At 38.1% G+C, this 18,523-nt stretch overlaps 1 protein-coding gene across 2 annotated transcripts in view; it reads left to right on the top strand.

The window, feature by feature from the left end:
• The first annotated feature begins 2,362 nt into the window (after positions 1 to 2,362).
• The window catches only part of TES (testin LIM domain protein), a 59,465-nt gene continuing 43,304 nt past the window's right edge, over positions 2,363 to 18,523 (top strand). The window contains exons 1-2 of one of the 2 annotated variants that reach the window (XM_036010828.1): positions 2,363 to 2,573; positions 3,193 to 3,275. Coding sequence is in view for 1 of the 2 variants with exons in the window: in XM_028525770.2 (XP_028381571.1) it covers positions 2,547 to 2,573 (27 nt within the window). In the remaining variant the exon portion in view is untranslated. The remainder of the gene's footprint in view (positions 2,574 to 3,192; positions 3,276 to 18,523) is intronic. The other variant, XM_028525770.2, reaches the window with a different exon arrangement.

Below are 18,523 nucleotides of genomic sequence, written 5' to 3' on the forward strand. Positions count from 1 at the left end.
GCCTTATCTCCTTTCTTGTGCTTTTCTTGCTCAGTTTTGCTCATTTGTAGTCACTGATACTCTCTTATTTTCCAATCTCCCATGTTAACCTTATTTTGCCCATGTTTTCCAATTATTTAACTATATAGAATATTGACTCCTAAATCACATTTCCAGTCCAGGTCTCATTTCTAAGACTTATATTCAGATACTTCATTTCCATATCCCAACCTCAAACCCACTATATTTAAAACTGTACCCTTTATCTATACCATCCCCCAAAGAAAGCAAAACTAAACAAAATCCTACCGCTTATCTTATATTGTCTCTTTTCCTGAACCATCCACATAGGTGATCAAGTAAGAAACATGTATGTTATCTTCTATTCATTTCTCTTTCATCAACAACATCTAGTCACCAAGTAGTGGCAATTCTAACTCCTTAATACCTAACTTCACACTTTAATAGCTAAATAGGGACTCACAGTTTAAGACTCCTAACTTAGCACTTATCTACATCAACTTTTTTTCTATATAAGTGGTATAGTAATGAGTCCAGAGAGAGATCACTGAATTTTAACTTACATCCTTGCCAGTGATAAACATACAAAGTAATGCTGGGAAGGTGGGCAAGAAGGAGATGAAGGGCAGAATTCAGTGGTTAAAAATAAATGTATCCAGATCTTTGAAATCCCACCAACTAAACCCAGGATTTAAGTTACAACATGTGTCTGATGCCTTATTTAAACTGTTTTACTGGACATTTTCCATCTGCTAATCTCCCTGAAAGAGACCAAAATGCCTTTTCATAAACCTCATGTTTACTGGATCTTACACTGAGTGAACTTTTCGGGGGCCCAAAGTGTTAGGATAGTTTGGGAAAATGGGATGGGAAAGTTTTACTTCAACTGAATGAAAAGAAAAATTCATGATCCATTTTGGTCACTCCACTTTTAGTTTATTAATAGGATAAGGAAAACATGCCCATTATAAATCAATGTTCTGTTGAATTATGTTAACAAATAGCCAAGTAAACAAAAGATTTAAAGTGTTGACTAAAATAAATTTTGGATGTTTTCATACCAAGTTTCTCTAGGCACAGGAGAGAGACATCTGAACCTAAATATCTACATTATTTGGAACTTTTTTCATTTTAAAAGTAGGGGCCAGATTAGAAAATCATCTGCTGTCCACCCATTATATTGTGTTGTCATAACATCAAACTGAAGAAAAAAAAAACCCTGGACTTTCCTCTTTTACTTAGTCAAAATGCTGTGTTTACATTTCCAAACATGCTGGAGACATCACTTAAAGACTTAGGAGCACAAACTCTGCCCCAGGAGACTCAGATGTTAAGGAGGTCTTTGCACCTCCAGTATCCTCAGTTTCCTGTAAAATGAGAAAGCCAGACTTAATCTCTGGTATCCCTTCCAGATCCACCAATCTGATGGTATTCATTGCAATTGTTCCTGAATGAGGCCATGAAATGGATCCTGTGCTGGTGCTCCAGTGCTGTGTGTTAGACCTATGAAACTGTTTCATCAAAGCATGAGACGCAGGAGCAGCTTCACACCAGTTCCCATAGCAGGGACAAAGAACAGGCTTCTACTTCCAAAGGAATGACACAAGCTGTCTTTGAAATGACTCACACTATCCTCACTTTGGAACAATTGAATGCTCAGAAAACATACATAACAATCTTCGCTGATGTTTAGATGAAATGAAGTTCCTTTATTTTTTTTTTAAACCATGCTCCCAGGGTTCCCACTTCGAACCCTAAGTCTTTCTTACTCCATCCTAGGATCAACCCCCAAGACCCTGTTTTTTAAAATTTATTTATTGAATTTATCATGGTGACATTGGTTAATAATATAGGTGTCAGGTGTACACTTTTACAACAGGTTTCTTGCCAGTGCTTGAGACTGGAGAAATGCATTCAAGAAAGACGCTCTCCACAATTCAATAGTGAAATTAGGGTTCAATGCCTAGCACAGCGATCCCTAACAATCTCCGCAGTATGTTGTCTTTCTCCTTGCCCTGAAAATAAATCAAGAAGTTAGTAGTGGGATAAGTACTCCTCAGGATACAGAAGTATTGCACAAGCTGCCAGAATGGAAAAGGAATCTTCCTCATCTTCAGCTGGGGAAAGGCTGGGCCCCCAATACTTTAAAAGTGGGTCGACAGACACCGTGGAATCCGCAGAGACCAGGTCCCGGCTCCCGGAGCACTTTCCTAGGGCACCGCCCCGGACATTGCTCCGCTCCTTACCTCGACGCCACCGCACACTGGCCGCCAAGGTGCGTGAGGCGCTCGGTGATTGGCGGCTGCCGGCGCTGCCCTGCTGCCATTGGCTGCCTAGGCCTCTTTGTTCCCCGTCCCCGCAGTCGGACGGCTTCCGCGGACTGGGCGGCGGAAGTTTGACGGCGCCAGATGAGTGGCGGCTGCAGTGGGGCCGGAGTCCCGGCAGATATCTCCCCCGGACCCCCAGTACCCGCGGCATAGTCGGAAGCCAGGCGAACCTGGGTGTGAGATCCCGGACAGGAGAAGGAACCTTTCTGACACGCAAACATGGACCTGGAGGCCAAAGTGAAGAAGGTAGGGGAGAGCGGGCGGCGCCACCACACCTGCGCGGGACGCCGCCCCCTGGCCGCAGGCGGTGGGTGGGGCGCACGGGCCTCCGAGAGCCCGGCAGCGCGTAGACCCTCGTCCGGGGCGCAAGTATCGCTCCAAAGTGTAGAAGGGATTCCCCACTTCCCTTTTAACTACTGAAATCTTGGAGCGACGGAGGGAGCGCGAGGAAGGACAGGCGCGGGGCCTCACTCCAGTCTAGCCACGTACAACGGTTGGAAGTGTTTCAAACTTTCCGTAAGATGGTTCGGCTGCGCCTTGACTCCCAAAAAGAAAGGACGAGGTTAGCGACGGTTCAGGCGAGACCATGACACTACTTCTTCCTGTCTCAGGAAGTGCAACTTTATTAAACATCTGTGGTTTAGAGGCACTGGTGTGACTTTGACAGCTCAGACCTCCTCCCCTCCAGCTTGGCTGCCCGAGGCTCTCCAAAGTGAGTGCTGATTTAATCGACTTCCTTTTCACCCGCGGCTAGTGATAAAGTGAGAAGTGATGATTTGGGGGGCTCATTCATTTCTTTACTTCCAAAGCACTGCCTCCCTCTTAGAAATTATCTCTCAAAGAAAACGTTCTCCCTTGTTGGCAGCTAGCCCCAAACAGTGATTGCCACCAGTGCTTTTAGCTCCCGGAGACGGTTCCGCCTGGCAGACCTGGGCGTCAGGACCCAAGGTACTACCTGAGCTGCTCCCTGGTTACCTGAGCTTTCGTCTCCTGGGAGGAAGGGGTGGGGACCAGACTGTGACTCAAATGGAATGCTGATGTCAGATTCCACTGATGTCACATTCCGGTATAATGTTGTGTGTGTAAAGGTCTGTTTCCAAGGAATTGGTCATACTTTGCGGTAAATTTAAGCCAGCTGTCTCTTATCAAATAGGGAAGGAAGTTTTGCAGAGAGAGAAGAGAACCTAATTTTCTTCCCTTGCTCACTGTGGTTGCCAATATTGCCACGTTTTTTCTTCTAAAGATAAAATTCCTGACCTGAGCATTCAGTTCAAAATTGTCCAAAATTGGATTTTTTAAGTGTACAAAAATGCAAAATATTAGGTTAGCAAGCTGTTGAAAAATAAAAACTTTCAGTGGGAAAACAGATCATGCCTTATGAGAACCAACATTCAAAATGAAATCCAAGGACAGGAAAAGGTAATGTAAATTGGTGCCCAGTCCTCTGAGCCACACTGGTTCCGTGCTAATTTAAAGAGTAGTGTGATTGCATTCTAGTCTTCTTACACTTGGTTTCTTAATTCTTTTATTTGCAGTGAAATGACACTGTATTTTTGTTAATTTTGCTTACCATTAAGAAAGTATTATGGTTGCTCCTTCCGTTGAACACTTTGTTTTTAAGTGGGTAGCAGTTAATTAATTTAGTAGATGTCTAAAATTTTGAGGGTCTTGTCCATGCTTATAAATACTGATTCCAAAACTACTTTACAAGTCAACATCTGTTGGTAGGGGAAGGAGGGCTGAATACGTGAAGCAGAGACTATTTATGATGGTGGATACATGTGATTGTATATAGGGTCTGGCAGAAGTAAGACTTGCTTGACTGTGATTGGTAGAGTACATCAGTACCTGGCATGAGACTGACAGCAATTTGAACTGTTCACCTAAAGTGTCACATGGTGTGCTTGAGTGATAATTGTTCTGTTACAAAATTACATGCTTGTGATTTTGTAATAAAAATGGGTGTTATTTGTGCTGGATGCTGTATTTTTCAAAACCTACAGACTAAACAATACTGAGAATGAGCCCTAATAAAAACTATGGACTTTAGGGGATAATGATGTGTCACTGTAGCTTCATCAGTTGTTACAAATATGCCACTCTGGTGTAAGATATTGATACTGGGGACAGTTCTGCGTGTGTGGGATGAATGTATGGAAACTGCATTCGGCTCAATTTTGCTTGAACTTAACACTGCTCTGAAAAATAAAGTCTACTTAAAGGAAAAAAAAAGTCAATATCCAAAAGTGATTTTGAAAGTATTTGAATATGGTGTTGAAAGAAGATTTGACTTTTGGTGGCGGGCACGCAATGCACTATACAGATGATGTATCATAGAATTGTATACTTGAAACCTATATAATTTTATTGACCAGTGTAACACAATAAATTTAACTTTTTAAAAAAGTATTTGAGACAAAGAAGGAATAATTCCAAGAGAAAAAATCAAAAGTTAAGAGTTAACTTTGCGCTTGCAAGGGAAAAATTCAGACATCGTTTATAAACAATTTCCTTAGTTTTTAAATGTGGAGTGTGATGAATAGTGCCCTTGATATATGGTATAATTATTCTCCATCACCTCCCCTTTACTTTAAAAGGTAATCTTTTCAACTGAGAATCATATCCTTCTTTCTAACCCTCCTGCTTTTCTTCCCCCACAATAGAAAGCCATAAATTTAAAACTTTTACAGATAATCCCATGACAATAACAAATCCTTGTTTCATTACTTTTTCCTCAAGCAGTAAGTTGGAAACTACTAAACGACTCCAAAGATGTCCAGTTTGACTGCTAACCATACCCTCTCTGCCTTCGTAGGCAGGTCCCTTGAAAGAATTGATATTCTGTGAATTTCACAAAGTTGCCCAGGCCAAAGGTTGTAGATCCAGGAATACATTTTATAGTGCTAGTCCTAATCTAAAAACAAACATACAAACGAACAAAAACATTGAAAAGGGGGGAAAATTTATTCCCTTTAGAAATTGTTTTCTAACATACCAGAAGAAGGAAACATCACAAAATTATCTCGATTTACTGGCAGAACCCTCTCACCCTATTGTGGGTACCTAGATAGTTTTCAGGTCTCCCTTTTAGGCTTGGGCAGACAAGAAAAATAATAGTTTGAATGTAACTTTTAAAAAGCCAGATTGGAAGTTGGAACAAAGACACAACCAACCATTTAAAGAAAACTAAATTTGATTTTTGTTTTAAGATATGTGGCATTTTTTCCCTTCTAAAACTCTTATACTGCTGATTTCTTAAAAGAGTTTTCCCCAGGCAGATTAAAGCTGTTATTTCTTTTTTTACATTAATGTTTTGTGTAAGAAGAGCTACAGAGGGTTGTCTTTATTCCACAGCCCAAGTGGATGATCCTATTATAGTATTCTTGGTTTATGAAAGAAGTTGGTGTGCAAATCATTTGCACATATTTGGATTAATTACCAGTTAAAACCCACCATCACAAAGACAAGGAATTTTTATAATTAGATTTTACTATATTTTATTTTGTTTGAAGTAAGTCAGCTGTTGCTAGGATGTGAGAGCTAGTTTGGTTATACAGAGTTTTTGTTTTAATAATATTTTAAAATAGAATTTGACTTTTACATCTTTGCCCTATCTTCTGAATGATGCATCTAGATTTATTCCTTATGTTTTCAGTATCTTCATTATAATTGACTTTGTGTAAGTGGAGCCTGTAACTATTTGGAAAAAACACTGGCCTTTGAAAAACAGAAAGAGTCTCATTTTGGGGTGAATGATAAATCATGGACCACAGCCAGCTGTTTTCTTTTATTTTGTGTTACTCTCTCATGAGAATCACTTTTTTTCTTTAGAAACGTAAGAGAAAAATAAATAATGAAAAAAATCATACCAGAGAGAAAGAGAACCATTCTAGAAGGAGAAAGAACTCCAGTAATTTCCATATGTTGCCTGGAATTGGTTGAGGGCTTACTCATTCTAACTTCTATCTTTTGATTCTTCCTAAATCTTGCATTTTTTTCTAATACCCTTTTCTTTGTTCCTTTCATTTTATTTTTAAAAGATGAAATGCATTTTAAAGATTACAGGCCACTGAAAAATCTCTTCTTAGCATCCAAAGTTGGTTTAAAAGCTTCTGTCATTAGGAAAAACAGAAAAAATTGTGAAACCAGGGGTTTGCAGTTGGAAATAGAGTACTGAACCACAGACATTATTAGAAATTTGAATGAACATTTTCTCTTAGGTGTTCCCTGATTGAAGTGGAAAAGGCAAGTATGGTATATAGTGACCTCAATGCTCAAATCTATAGTTGGATTTCTGCTTGAAACCATTCTTGCTGCAAGAATCACTGGCAAGGCTAGGGGTAGTGGAAGGGCAGGGCAAGGTACTTCCAGGGCTCTGCCTCTCAGAACAAGTACAGAAGGAAGTAAATTAGTCCTTATCTTGGCTTTAATCCTCTTCTAACTAATGATGTGATTCATTACATTAATTTGATATGAAAAGTCACTTTTTCTGACTTGCCCTGAATATTGTTTTTGAATAGAACTGTAGTAAGTTTTCTATTGATCTTGTTCCATTATGCTATACTATGAAGTAGAATTGATTATGTCTCATCTGGCTATTAACTGTGTACCACTGCCTCACCTCGTGACTTTGCGTTCCTATCTTCAATACTAAATCATACTCATCCCTCAAGGCACCCCCCACCATGCAGCATCTTCCATGAAATCTTTCTCATTATTCTTAAGCTAGATGTAAAATCTTTCTTCTGAATTTCCAAACAACATTATCTGTAACTCTTAGGACACTCATCACTTTCTTCCTCTAGACCAGTGATTTATAACCTTTTTCATCTCATAGAATACAGAAACTAATTACTAAAATTCTGTGGCACACCAAAAATATATATTTTTTGTTGATCTGACAAAAAATAGGTATTTTAATTCATTTGCACTAGATGACTATTGTCGCTTTGACTGTTGTCATTTTTTATTTCAAAATCTAGGGGAAAAGAGGTCAGTGCTCCTGACTAAAGTCAGGTATTGCACATTTTAAAAATTCTGTGGCACACTGGTTGAAAATTACTGTTCTAGATTATAGTTTTCTTAGCTAGAGTGCATGCTTATTGAGAAAAGGATTCATATTTATACTTGCATAGCTATTTTGTGTGCTGTTCTAACGTAATCTCATGAAGTAGACTTTAGCCTCGTTTGAAGGATAAAGAAACTGAGGCTTTGATAGGTTAATCTGAACCTGGCAGAACCTATGATCTTAACCATAGTCTTCAGAATTTATGTTCCTTCCATCATGAAACCCAGCCTCTAAGTCTTCTTATGTCACTGCCTTGCTCACAAAATATATGGTGAATGAATTACCTTAATACAAAAAGTGAAATAACATAAAGTATATTTTAACATTTTTATTTGTTTAAAAGAATTATATTGGAGGAGGTAACTTCTATTCCAATAAAATTACCACCCTACTTTTTAAAAATATTTTATTTACACTTTATCCATGTTTTATGTATGCCTTGTTGTGTAAGTTGCCATTAACCTTCTTTGGACTGAGACAGAGTCTAACTAAAGTAAGAAGTATCATGAAAAAGAACTTTTGGGAGAGTTTTACAGGCATAGGTATACCATAACCTCCAATGATACTCTGGACTGTATCTTATAGTATTCTTCCAACTTCCCAACTTTTCTTGGGAGCTATGGTAGTGTTGTCTCCTACCTATTTAATATAATCCCGAACAATAGAGACCCTATATTTGGCTCTCTGCTTTGGAATTTCAGCCAGTGGCAACTGAAACTATATAGGGACACTCACAATTGGACCCTCACATTCTCCTTGCTGAACTCTAGAGTTTAGAGAAAGCCTTACACATAGCATGGTAGACTCAATCTCTCCTTTCACTAGCAGCAAAGTACTCAAAGTGCCACTGGTATGGCAGACCAGAATGCTAAGAATAAAGTAGTTAAAAAAACAAAGAAACACTCAATGCTAGATAGGAGGAGAACTGGTGTTTTTTTTTTAATTTTGTTTTGTTTTAACTTTCCCATTCTTCATACAAAAGCATCCATTAAGAAACAGTGAGAAACACCAAAATGGTCAACTATTTTATGAGGCTTTCACTGAGCTCCAAGATTATACCAGCATTATGTGCATGGAATTTAAATTGTGAACCATCAGAGCACAATAAGGGTTGCTCTGAAGGACCCACTTAGTAGAAAGAGAATGATGATCATTCTCAAATTATTATTTAGTGATAAATTATAAAAGACAACTATTTCCTGTTATTTTTCTGAGCACTAGAAGTAAGAATAGAGTTTGGTTTGATGCTGATTTGAATATAAGTTGTTTTTACAAACCAAATCACCACAGTGTGTTAAAAAATTAGGAAAGATCAGAAACTACCCAGTATATGTAAAGAGCTGTAGTGTGTGGAAAGCTCTGTGGTATATTAGCTCTCTCATTTCTGTCTATCAATATAGTTGTAAAATCACTGCACTGAGAGTTGATAGATCTGGATCCACTCTAGATTTTTTGATGTTGGCTACTTTGGATCTGTTTCCATATCTATAAAAATCAATAGAGAGGAACCAAGTGATTTCCAAGGTTTCTCCAAATCCTATGATTCTTTTAAACATTGTCAATAGTCTATAAGCATAATAAAGATCCACAATGCTTAGAAATCACACAAGCCAAGAATGTATAAATATATGTATGTTTTGAATGAAATGCTATAGTGTACCAAACTGAATAATTTTTTATAAATCTTAGCTATTTGTCAACTTGTTTTTACTTAATTAGCCCACCTTTTTAATATTTGTGGGGTATTTGAACATGTTAAATTTAATTAATATAAGTCTGTTGTATGAAGCTTCAGGGGCATATAGATTGATCCATTAGCCTGGATCAAGTAAGCCTAGAAGTGATGTGTTATTTTCTTTAATATTTACTTACAGGAAAATGAAAAGTAATGCAGATTTTTTTTGTTTGTCTTTAAAAGTTATCACTCTCCAAATACAATGATTCATTGAAAAACTGTGTTAGTACTCTGTGCCAAGCACTGTTGTAGACTCAGGGGTATGATATGAACAAAAAGACAACGTACCTTGGAACACAGAACTTAACACTGTTGAGAGGAATAATAGAATAAAAAAGTCAGTGAAAATAAATGACAAAGTAAATGATGGAAAGTAAGCACTACTTAGACGACTCCCATTGATGAACTCTACATGTCAGCCATGCACTAGTCCACTAACACAGAGAGAATGGGTAGTTTTAGTGGTAATTCTTAGCATTCATTCCTGGTTTTTTCAAACTTTGTAAGTAGGGATTCTTATTTCATTTATCTTAAGTAATGACAAATGGAAAAGGAATGAGAAAGCAGCTTTTATGTACTAAAATGTGAAAAAAGCTCATAAATGAATAAGACTGTAATAATTACAAACTTATACCCATATAAACATAAACTAAGTCTTCTTCCTGAGTATAAAAGAGTCATTCTTGGGTTGTTTTTCCTGTTTGCAGTCATTACTAATTTTTGTTTGGTAACAAATACCATAGAAACTAAAACCATGATTTTTAAAAATCTGTGTACTAGATCATTTAGATCATTAATAAACAGTACATATAGGAAATTATTTTGCTTTTTATAAATGGTCTTCAGAGGACATCATATAAATTACAAATTATGAAATCAACTTTTTTGAGGACACGATAGTAGAAAAACAGACTAACCAAATTAAAAATAGGTTTCAAAACCTCATAGATTTTCAAGATATTAGAAAAAGTATTTGGTAATAGATTAAGTTCACTCCTGTTTTTCAGTGAATATTCATTTATCAAAATTTGTCTTAAGATTCCTTGCCAGTGTGGCTCAGTTGGTTGGAGCATTGCCTGTAAACTGAAAGGTCAAATGTTCAATTCCCAGTCAGGGTGCATGCATGGGTTGCAGGCTTGTATCCTGAGTCTGGTCAGAGGTTAGGGCACCTATGAGAGGCAACCTATCAGTGTTCATAATGTCAATGTTTCTCTCCCTCTCCCTTTTTTCCCCTTTCTCTAACATCAATAAGCGTGTCCTCAGATGAAAACTAAAAAATTGTCTGAAGCACTGTTAATAGAGATTTAAATTTAGATGTTATGCTTTTCAACTCTCCAGCTGCAATCTTTGACTCTCCTATTAAAAAGCTGTCAGATTTAGAATAGTTTTACTTGTTTGTTTGTTTTTTTAAGTGTCTGATCTACCCAACTCCCTACTTATATAATTGGGAATGAAAGAGATAAGGGTACGTATAACTATAATTTTCTAATGCAAGTTCATGCTGTGACCCTAAAATGACTTCACTTGCTTTTCTCTTTCTTCTTTCTCAACCCACCAGTATAATCACTACTCATTGCCAAAAATATTAGAAAACAGCAGAAGGTGGTACAGGATAAAAACCACAAGAAACTCACTAGGTATAATTGAGAACAGGGCTAGGGAAGCATTTCATGTTTCTGTCACACTGAGAGCATAGCTATAAAAACTGGATGATTCTAGGTATCACTGTCTTTATTTTAGACATATTAACAAAAGGATAAGAGCATAGTTTAAGACTGCCACTTTCTGTGATCCTTTGGTAGTCTGTTAAGAATGGGGGACTGACTCCCCAGGGTTAAGCAAAGCTTAAAGGGTAAGAGAAGTCAGGGAATGAGAATTTCTGAGATCTCATCTGCTAAATAACAAGGCTACTACTGTGTACATATATTTAATCTCTGAAATGCTGGATTGTCCTCAAGTCATAAATGATTCAGTTTGTTTTTATTATAGTGACATTCTGATCACCATGCAAAATTGTAAAAGGGGGTTTCCATGTGTCCAGCTTATTATCTCACCAGTGAGCCTAACAAAAAAGAGGCTGAAAACATCAGACAAATGCCTTGGTTCTGAGTCTGTTAATAAGTTGGTAGCCACATTGAACTTGCTCTTGCTTTGTTTGAAGATAAAGTGATATCATGTGTCCTTGAAAACTGATCATGCATATGTTAGATAGATTTTTTTTTGTTTCTATGAATAACATTATGAAAGCCTTGATAGAATGAGTCACAAAGTAAAAGTAAAAAGTCGTTTTGTTTCCTTATGAGGTACTGGCCTTTAATAAAAATAGTTGGGAGCTAAACAAAAGAAAGTTACCTTTTGTTTTTCATAGAGAGTACTAAGAGGGGAGTTAAAATGTAAGACTACAGAAGAATCTCAATTCTATTTCTATTTGCATCACCTGTTGATCTTGTATCCCTGCCCTCTCCCTGCCAAAACACTGTAGTATCAGCTTTGGCAGATAAAAAAGGCAGGCAGACACGCAATCCAGCAGGTGGACAAGACAGAATGTAAATTAACTACAATGCTGGGTAGAATGAAATAAATACTATAATGTGATGTTTCTCAAAAAACCTGTGGTGCAGAACCATTAAAAATACTCTGAATCTATTGTGGGCCTGTATTTTTTAAAAAACAACAGAAATGAATTACTAAAAGACCAAAGGCCAATTTAAAAAAATTATTAAGTGTATCAAATTGCTTAATAATTCCTAGTTGCTTATTCTCAGCTTGTTTATGTTTCTTGTCATGGACTGCCGCAATAATAGAAATACAAACCACTATTATGACCTCAGAAGCAGAAGTAATAAATTTTAATTGTGTGGGTTAGGAGTATTTTATGGAGGAAGCAACATTGAGACTAACTCCTGTAGGATAAATTCAGTTTCATTAGGCAAAGAAAGGCATTGTAGGAAAAATAAATAGCATGAACTAAAAGAACATGGCTGCAAAAACTCTAAATTCTTGGTATTTGCACTATTACATTTTCAGTTTTGACTCTTCTAAAATAAAAACAAGGTACTTACTCAGCAGTAATTTGTCATTTTTCCAGGTCACAGATTTGAATTAAGGAAGTATGTCACTGAGCTAGTACAGGAGCCTGGCCTATTGTTGAGGATCTATACCTCTGTCCTAATTTTGATTCTTATTTAATACACTGTGTCATTTCTCTTGAGATAGAGGGGGAAATGTCACAGTGGGGTTTTAGCCGATGCTGCTTGGCTCCCCTTGTGGGTTGGGACCACGTTGATTTCACATATTTTTCAACTTCCTTGGATCATTAGATAACTTAAGCAAAAGGATGGGTTCTAGTGGACAATGTCCTAGCAGACATTGCAGCAAGGTTGATTACCTGGCTTCAGAATCGTGGGTTCAGTTCTTAGACTTGGTACTTACTAGCTGTGTGAATTTGGCAAAGTTACTTAACCCTCCAGTTATCAGGATCCTAATCTGAATATGGGTTACAGCCCTTTACCTTCCAGAGGCATTAGGCTAATGGAGGTGAACGTTTTAAAGCACAAAATATGGTGTCAACAGTAAACAGGTATGTTATAATCATTATCCAGAAATCAATGTAAAGGGAGGAAAATCCTTCATAGATCTTCAAACCATTTAATAGGCACCTATATATATTATCAAGCATTTTATGACAACATGCTTTCAGGAAACTGTGGATACTTGGTGCTTTACTGGGCACAGAGAAATGTTCATTTAAAGTTCAATACTTTGGATGTATTAAATTATTAGATTTAATTTTTTGCTTTTTATTATTTGCAAGTTATTTCAATTTTAGTTTTCTGTGATGAAAGGAACATTTATAAGTAATCATTTATAACACTTGTCTTGAGTACATACCAAAGCTATATTAATTAGTTTCTCTAGAGAGTGGGCATTTAAAATTACCAGGTATTCTGGTATAGAGAACAGGTATGTTTTCCTGAACAGAATCTCAGAGTTTTTGTAGTAATTACAAAATGGCTACAATTTGTTATAGCACCTGCCAATGAGAAATGAAGTCTATTATCCTACCCTTTGAATACAATAGACTGGGCAGCCAGTAGACCGTGGTGGAAGTAATGTTATGGGACCTTGGGAGACCTTTTGGCTTCTAACTGCTTTCTTGGAATCCTGCTGCTACCAAGTGAAGTATCCTGCTCTGGAGGATGACAGAGCACATGGAACAGATGAAATATCTCAGCCAAAGCTCCTCCAGATCAGCAGACCCAAGGTGACTGCTGATGCAGTGAGCTCAGCTGAATCCAGCCGAAGGTGCCCAACGTCAGAAGCATGAGTAGAATTATCATGATCAGAAACTACAGAATAAACGGTTGTAATGAGCCACTATGTTCAAGGGTTTTTTTTAGGTAACAAACCATAATTTACACCTCATCTGTTACTAGGATACTAGTCTTCTTGCCTGTCATAATGAGCCATGGAGAAGGTTTTCCTACTCTGAATTACGCTCATAGTTCTATGTACATATTAAAGAATAAAGAATGAGGACACTGTAGCTCCCATGACATCACTGGTTACTTGAGAATGGGCCCTCTTTCCAGTCTCGTCAAATCTAATTTTGATTTATTTGCTTGTTGTTCCATCAAAATAAGGAAAATTAAATTAATGTGCAACTGAAATTTGATCCTACTTGTAAAAAAGTGGTGCAGACATGTTTTTAAAGTTGTCTGTTTCCCCTGAATCATATAGACAAATGTGCAATGATGTCTGTTTATCTTTTGTAGGTGGAAAATCCTTGGGCTATAGTCTAAATATAGAACAAAAAGCATGTGAAATCAAACCACTTCTCTAATAGATGAAAAATCAAAATATGGGTTAAAAATTAGTTAAGGTTCCTATGTTTACACACCATGCCATGTAAACACAATTCATTTTTTTGCAAGTAAGGGATGGTGTGAAATGACTAGGCCATAAATAAATAGTTAACTTACAGCATCTGGCAGGAGAATTCCTGGATTTCTCCCCTTCTTTTCTCCATTTACAAGACCCCATCTGTGCTGTAAGGTTTTGCTTTTGTTCGAAATGCCCCTCACCTATCTTGGGCAAAAGTGGAAAATGAAATTGTCTTATTGTACATGCCCCCCAACCCAGTCCAGGTTTTCTGTGCCTTCTCTTCAATGGGTTTTACTCTCCAGGTTCCCTTAGGTCCTTCTATTCTGCTGGGAAACTTCCTCAAATAGATCTCAAGCCACTTCCCTTCACTCTCTGCTCTGTGAAAAAGCACACCTCTACTGCCCTATCTCCTTGCATGTGCTCTGATTAGATTGGGAATTAGTGACAATAAGTCACATAATTGTACAGTCATCCTTTCCTTTCCTTCACCATACTGTTACAACAGCTTACTCCTAAGGAAACAATACTACAACCCTTAGGCCTGGCATAAGTGATGGTAATATTCAAGGTTTTAGACCCATGGAACCTTAGTACAAACCTCTCAATATTCAGCTGTGAGATCTTCTCTTTAGAGCCAGTTGGAGGTAGTAACAAAAGATCAAATGAGGAGTGTTTGTCATACTTTAAATTCTTTTACAGCATTCCTACAGATGCCTTTTAGAATCAGGTACTTTAAACTCCCTTTACAGCTAAAAATCAGAGGCTTGGAGGGCTTGTGTATAAAAGCATGTGCCATTGCAGTGTCCTTTCTTGGAGCCAGATCTTAGCCAATCCTAATTATAAAGCAGTTTCAGCAGCCATCATAGCCTATTAATTCTGACATTTTTTATAGCCTGCATTATCTTTCTCAAAGTCACAGATACAGGAAGAGGCATTTTTTGAGTAGACTCCACAGGAGAAGTACTTTATTGAACATTTCAAGCAATTTCCTTTATGCAGTAGTATGAAAATAATTTGATAGTAGCCACTTTGGAATATCTTTTCATAAGGAACAGGCATGAACTGAACATGTTACAGAACAGGGCCAAGGAGGGTACAGTATACTATTACCAAAAGGACCCCTCACAAGGTTCACATTGTCTGCCGCCAGAGGAAGATATCTCTCTGTGCCAGAGATTTGTGAAAAGGAAAGGAAATGTTTATTTAAAACTGTACAAGCTTAAAGTAGTGACTTAATGTCTTCATTAAAATATCAAAGTCCTTCAGGATACCCACAGACTCACACAGTGCTTCCCTCTTCCACTGCCCTAATCTGGGGTACCAGTATCTCAGGAAAAGAAGTATTCAGTATATGGTATTCAGGAGCCAGTATTCAGGCTCCTGGCACCATCAGCTTGTTGCTGTCAGGATCTCCAGCTTTGGATCCCAGTTAATCCAGAGTCATGTATCACCTTCTCATGGCCTACTGGCAAGAGTCGTTTCACCCTTCTTCCAGGCAAAGACTCTCCTGCATCCTAGGCTACATGGCTAAAGGGAGCACCCCAAAGTCACATGGTCCTCACTCTGGCTAAAACTTCATGGTTCTCTTTCACATGGCTGCAGGGGTCCCCACCCTGGCAAAACTGCATGGTTCTCTTTCCTCATTGGCTGCCATGTCTGGGTTTAAATTCCCAAGACAATCTTCCTCTGTACCCCCATTTCTGACTCCGCCTACAATCAGTTACACCTGCCAGCTATTCCTGTATTATTCCTAGTTTACTGGGCTGCCACCGGAAGTCTGGGCAGGTGTGGCCCCTTGTCGTGGAGCTAATCTTCTCCAAGCTGTCATGTAGGTGCTATAACCAGGGTGACGCCCCCCCTTACATCTTGGGTGGAAGTCACTTCCATTGCCCTGGCTCAAAGAATAGCCACAGCTATTTAACATATCTATGCAACCAGTTAAATGTTATAGATATGTTAAATGACCATGCCTGAGGTAAGCTGCAAAGCTGTTGCTATACAAAACAGCTCCACCTGTTCCTGCTCCTGTGTCCCTTCCCCCAACTCACACCTGTATGGGGGAAGGGGTGAGGACATCCTATATATTTTTTTAATATTTCCTGGACACCTTGAGTTCTGGACCCCATTCCAAATCCTGATATGGAGCCCCCCTCTTGGCTGCACACTATTTCAAACAGACAGAATATACTTTGTTTTATCATTTGCTTGCCCAAAGTGCAGATCTTTTTAAAAAATCAAACTATTTTGCCCATAATAATACTGTCAGGATACATTAGGTTTTGAATAAGTAAGCAGTAGTTGAAAAGTAGTTATGAACTGCCAATTATAATACTATCTAATTTGGATCAAGTAATTTGCATCCTGACATCACAAAGTATTGCTGTATTTGTTTTATTTTACTTAATTCCATCATCAGGTAGATGTATGTAATAGCATAAAGTTTATATAAATCATTGTCCATTTTACATTTATTCTGTGTTCATTAAGGAGAACTAGAGCATATTATAAAAATTGTGAAATTTTTCTCTTAAATATATTTCTGAAGATTTTTTTCCTTGTTAACTTGATAGTTTGTGTTCTCATTCATGATTGAGTTCTGTAATACAAGTATATTTGTCTAAAAGTGTACACAGAAGTGTGTACATATGAGGGGGACCCAAAAAACCCCCTCAGAATTATCTTCTGGAGGGTGGTCCCCTTGTAGTACAGACTTCCCTTGCTAGATGAGTGTTCTAGGAACCTGTCAATATCAGTGCACCAGTTGCTGTTTATTGTGAGGGGCTGTGTTTGGCTTCAATGAATTTTTTTGAAGATTCATTCAACACATTTGCCCATTTCATGATGGGTGATTTACGAGCACACCTGCCCCCACCACACTGACAGTTGAGCAGTTTTTGACCCAAAACAGCTTGACCCCTGTGCCCCACCATCCCTATTGTTTTTTGTTTGTTTGTTTCCTTGGATGAAAAAGAGTTGTCAATGGGAAACATTTTGCCAATGTGGAAGAGGTGAAACAAAAACCAACGGAAGCACTAAAATGCATCAAAATCAACGAGTTCAAAAGACTGTTTCGAGCAGTAGAAAAAATGTCTCAATAGGCATATTGCATCAAATGGATAGAACTTTGAAAGTGACTGAAGTTTAAATGCCTAAGAATAAATACATAATTTTTATAGATAAATTCTGGTTTGTTTTGGATCTCCCCTTGTATGTTAAGATGGATAGAGCATAAGGTGTAGAGACTAAAAATCATATTCTATCCTGTCTTCTGGAAGACTATTCCCTGGTCCTAACTGACTGAATACTGACAAATAGAAGAGAATAAGAATATTTATAAGAAAGGAGCAAAGTTTTCTTTTACTATGCCCATTTGGATGAAGAGATATTTAAATATTTGAAGTGGAAAAACAAAGGCAAGGGTAATAGAAAATCATCCCCTTGTACTACCTCCTCTCTTTGTAATATATCTGTCTCATCACAAATCATTTAGTCTTTGGATTTAAAGTCAAACAGAAAAAATTGTGGTAGGTAGCCTGGCCCCACTGATTCCTACCTCTTAGAATTCATTCAGACCCTGTGTATTTCCCTGTCCTTGAGTGCTCACTAGACCTGGGCAGATTGCTGAATATGACAGAAGGGCTGTCTCCTCCGAGATTAAAGACCTTGGTTTCTCTGTTTCCCTCTTGGGTGATCTCACTTTTTGGGATCACTTACCCTGAGGGAACCAGATTTCTTATCATGAGACTTGCCATGTGAGAGAGCTTAATAACAGGTCTCGCTGGCAGCTGAGCCTTAAGATGATCGCAGCCCTGACCTCTTATTTGCAACCTTGCAAGAGACCCTGAGCCAGCCCACCTAGGTACGCCACTACCATTCCTGACCCACAGAAACTGTGAGATAATAAATGTTTATTACTTTCAGCCACTGAGTTTCAGCCATTAGTTTTATAACTAATACAGAGATATTGCTCTATAAATCTAGAAAACTAGTGATTTTTTTAAAGATTTTATTTATTTATTTTTAGAGAGGGGAGGGAGGGAGAGAGAGACAGAGAGAGACAGACAGACAGACAGACAGACATCAATGTGCGGTTGCTGGGGGTTATGGCCTACAACCCAGGAATGTACCCTGGCTGGGAATCGAACCTGGGACACTTTGGTTCCCAGCCCGTGCTCAATCCACTGAGCTACGCCAGCCAGGAGAAAACTAGTGATTTTTTAAAAAATGAATAATATTTCAGTTTTTGCCTCCTTATATTACCCCTGCTGCACTAATCTTGTACAGAATCATCTATATAATATAGCAAATTATTTTCTTTTTTTTTAAGATTTTATTTATTTTTAGAGAGGGAAGGGAGGGAAAAAGAGAGAAAGAGAAACATCAATGTGCAGGTGCTGGGGGGCCGTGACCTGCAACCCAGGCATGTGCCCTGACTGGGAATCGAACCTGCGATGCTTTGGTTCTCAGCCTGTGCTCAATCCACTGAGCTATGCCAGCCAGGGCTAATAT

This window comes from Phyllostomus discolor, chromosome 10, assembly GCF_004126475.2.
Source record: "Phyllostomus discolor isolate MPI-MPIP mPhyDis1 chromosome 10, mPhyDis1.pri.v3, whole genome shotgun sequence".
Classification (NCBI taxonomy): domain Eukaryota; kingdom Metazoa; phylum Chordata; class Mammalia; order Chiroptera; family Phyllostomidae; genus Phyllostomus; species Phyllostomus discolor.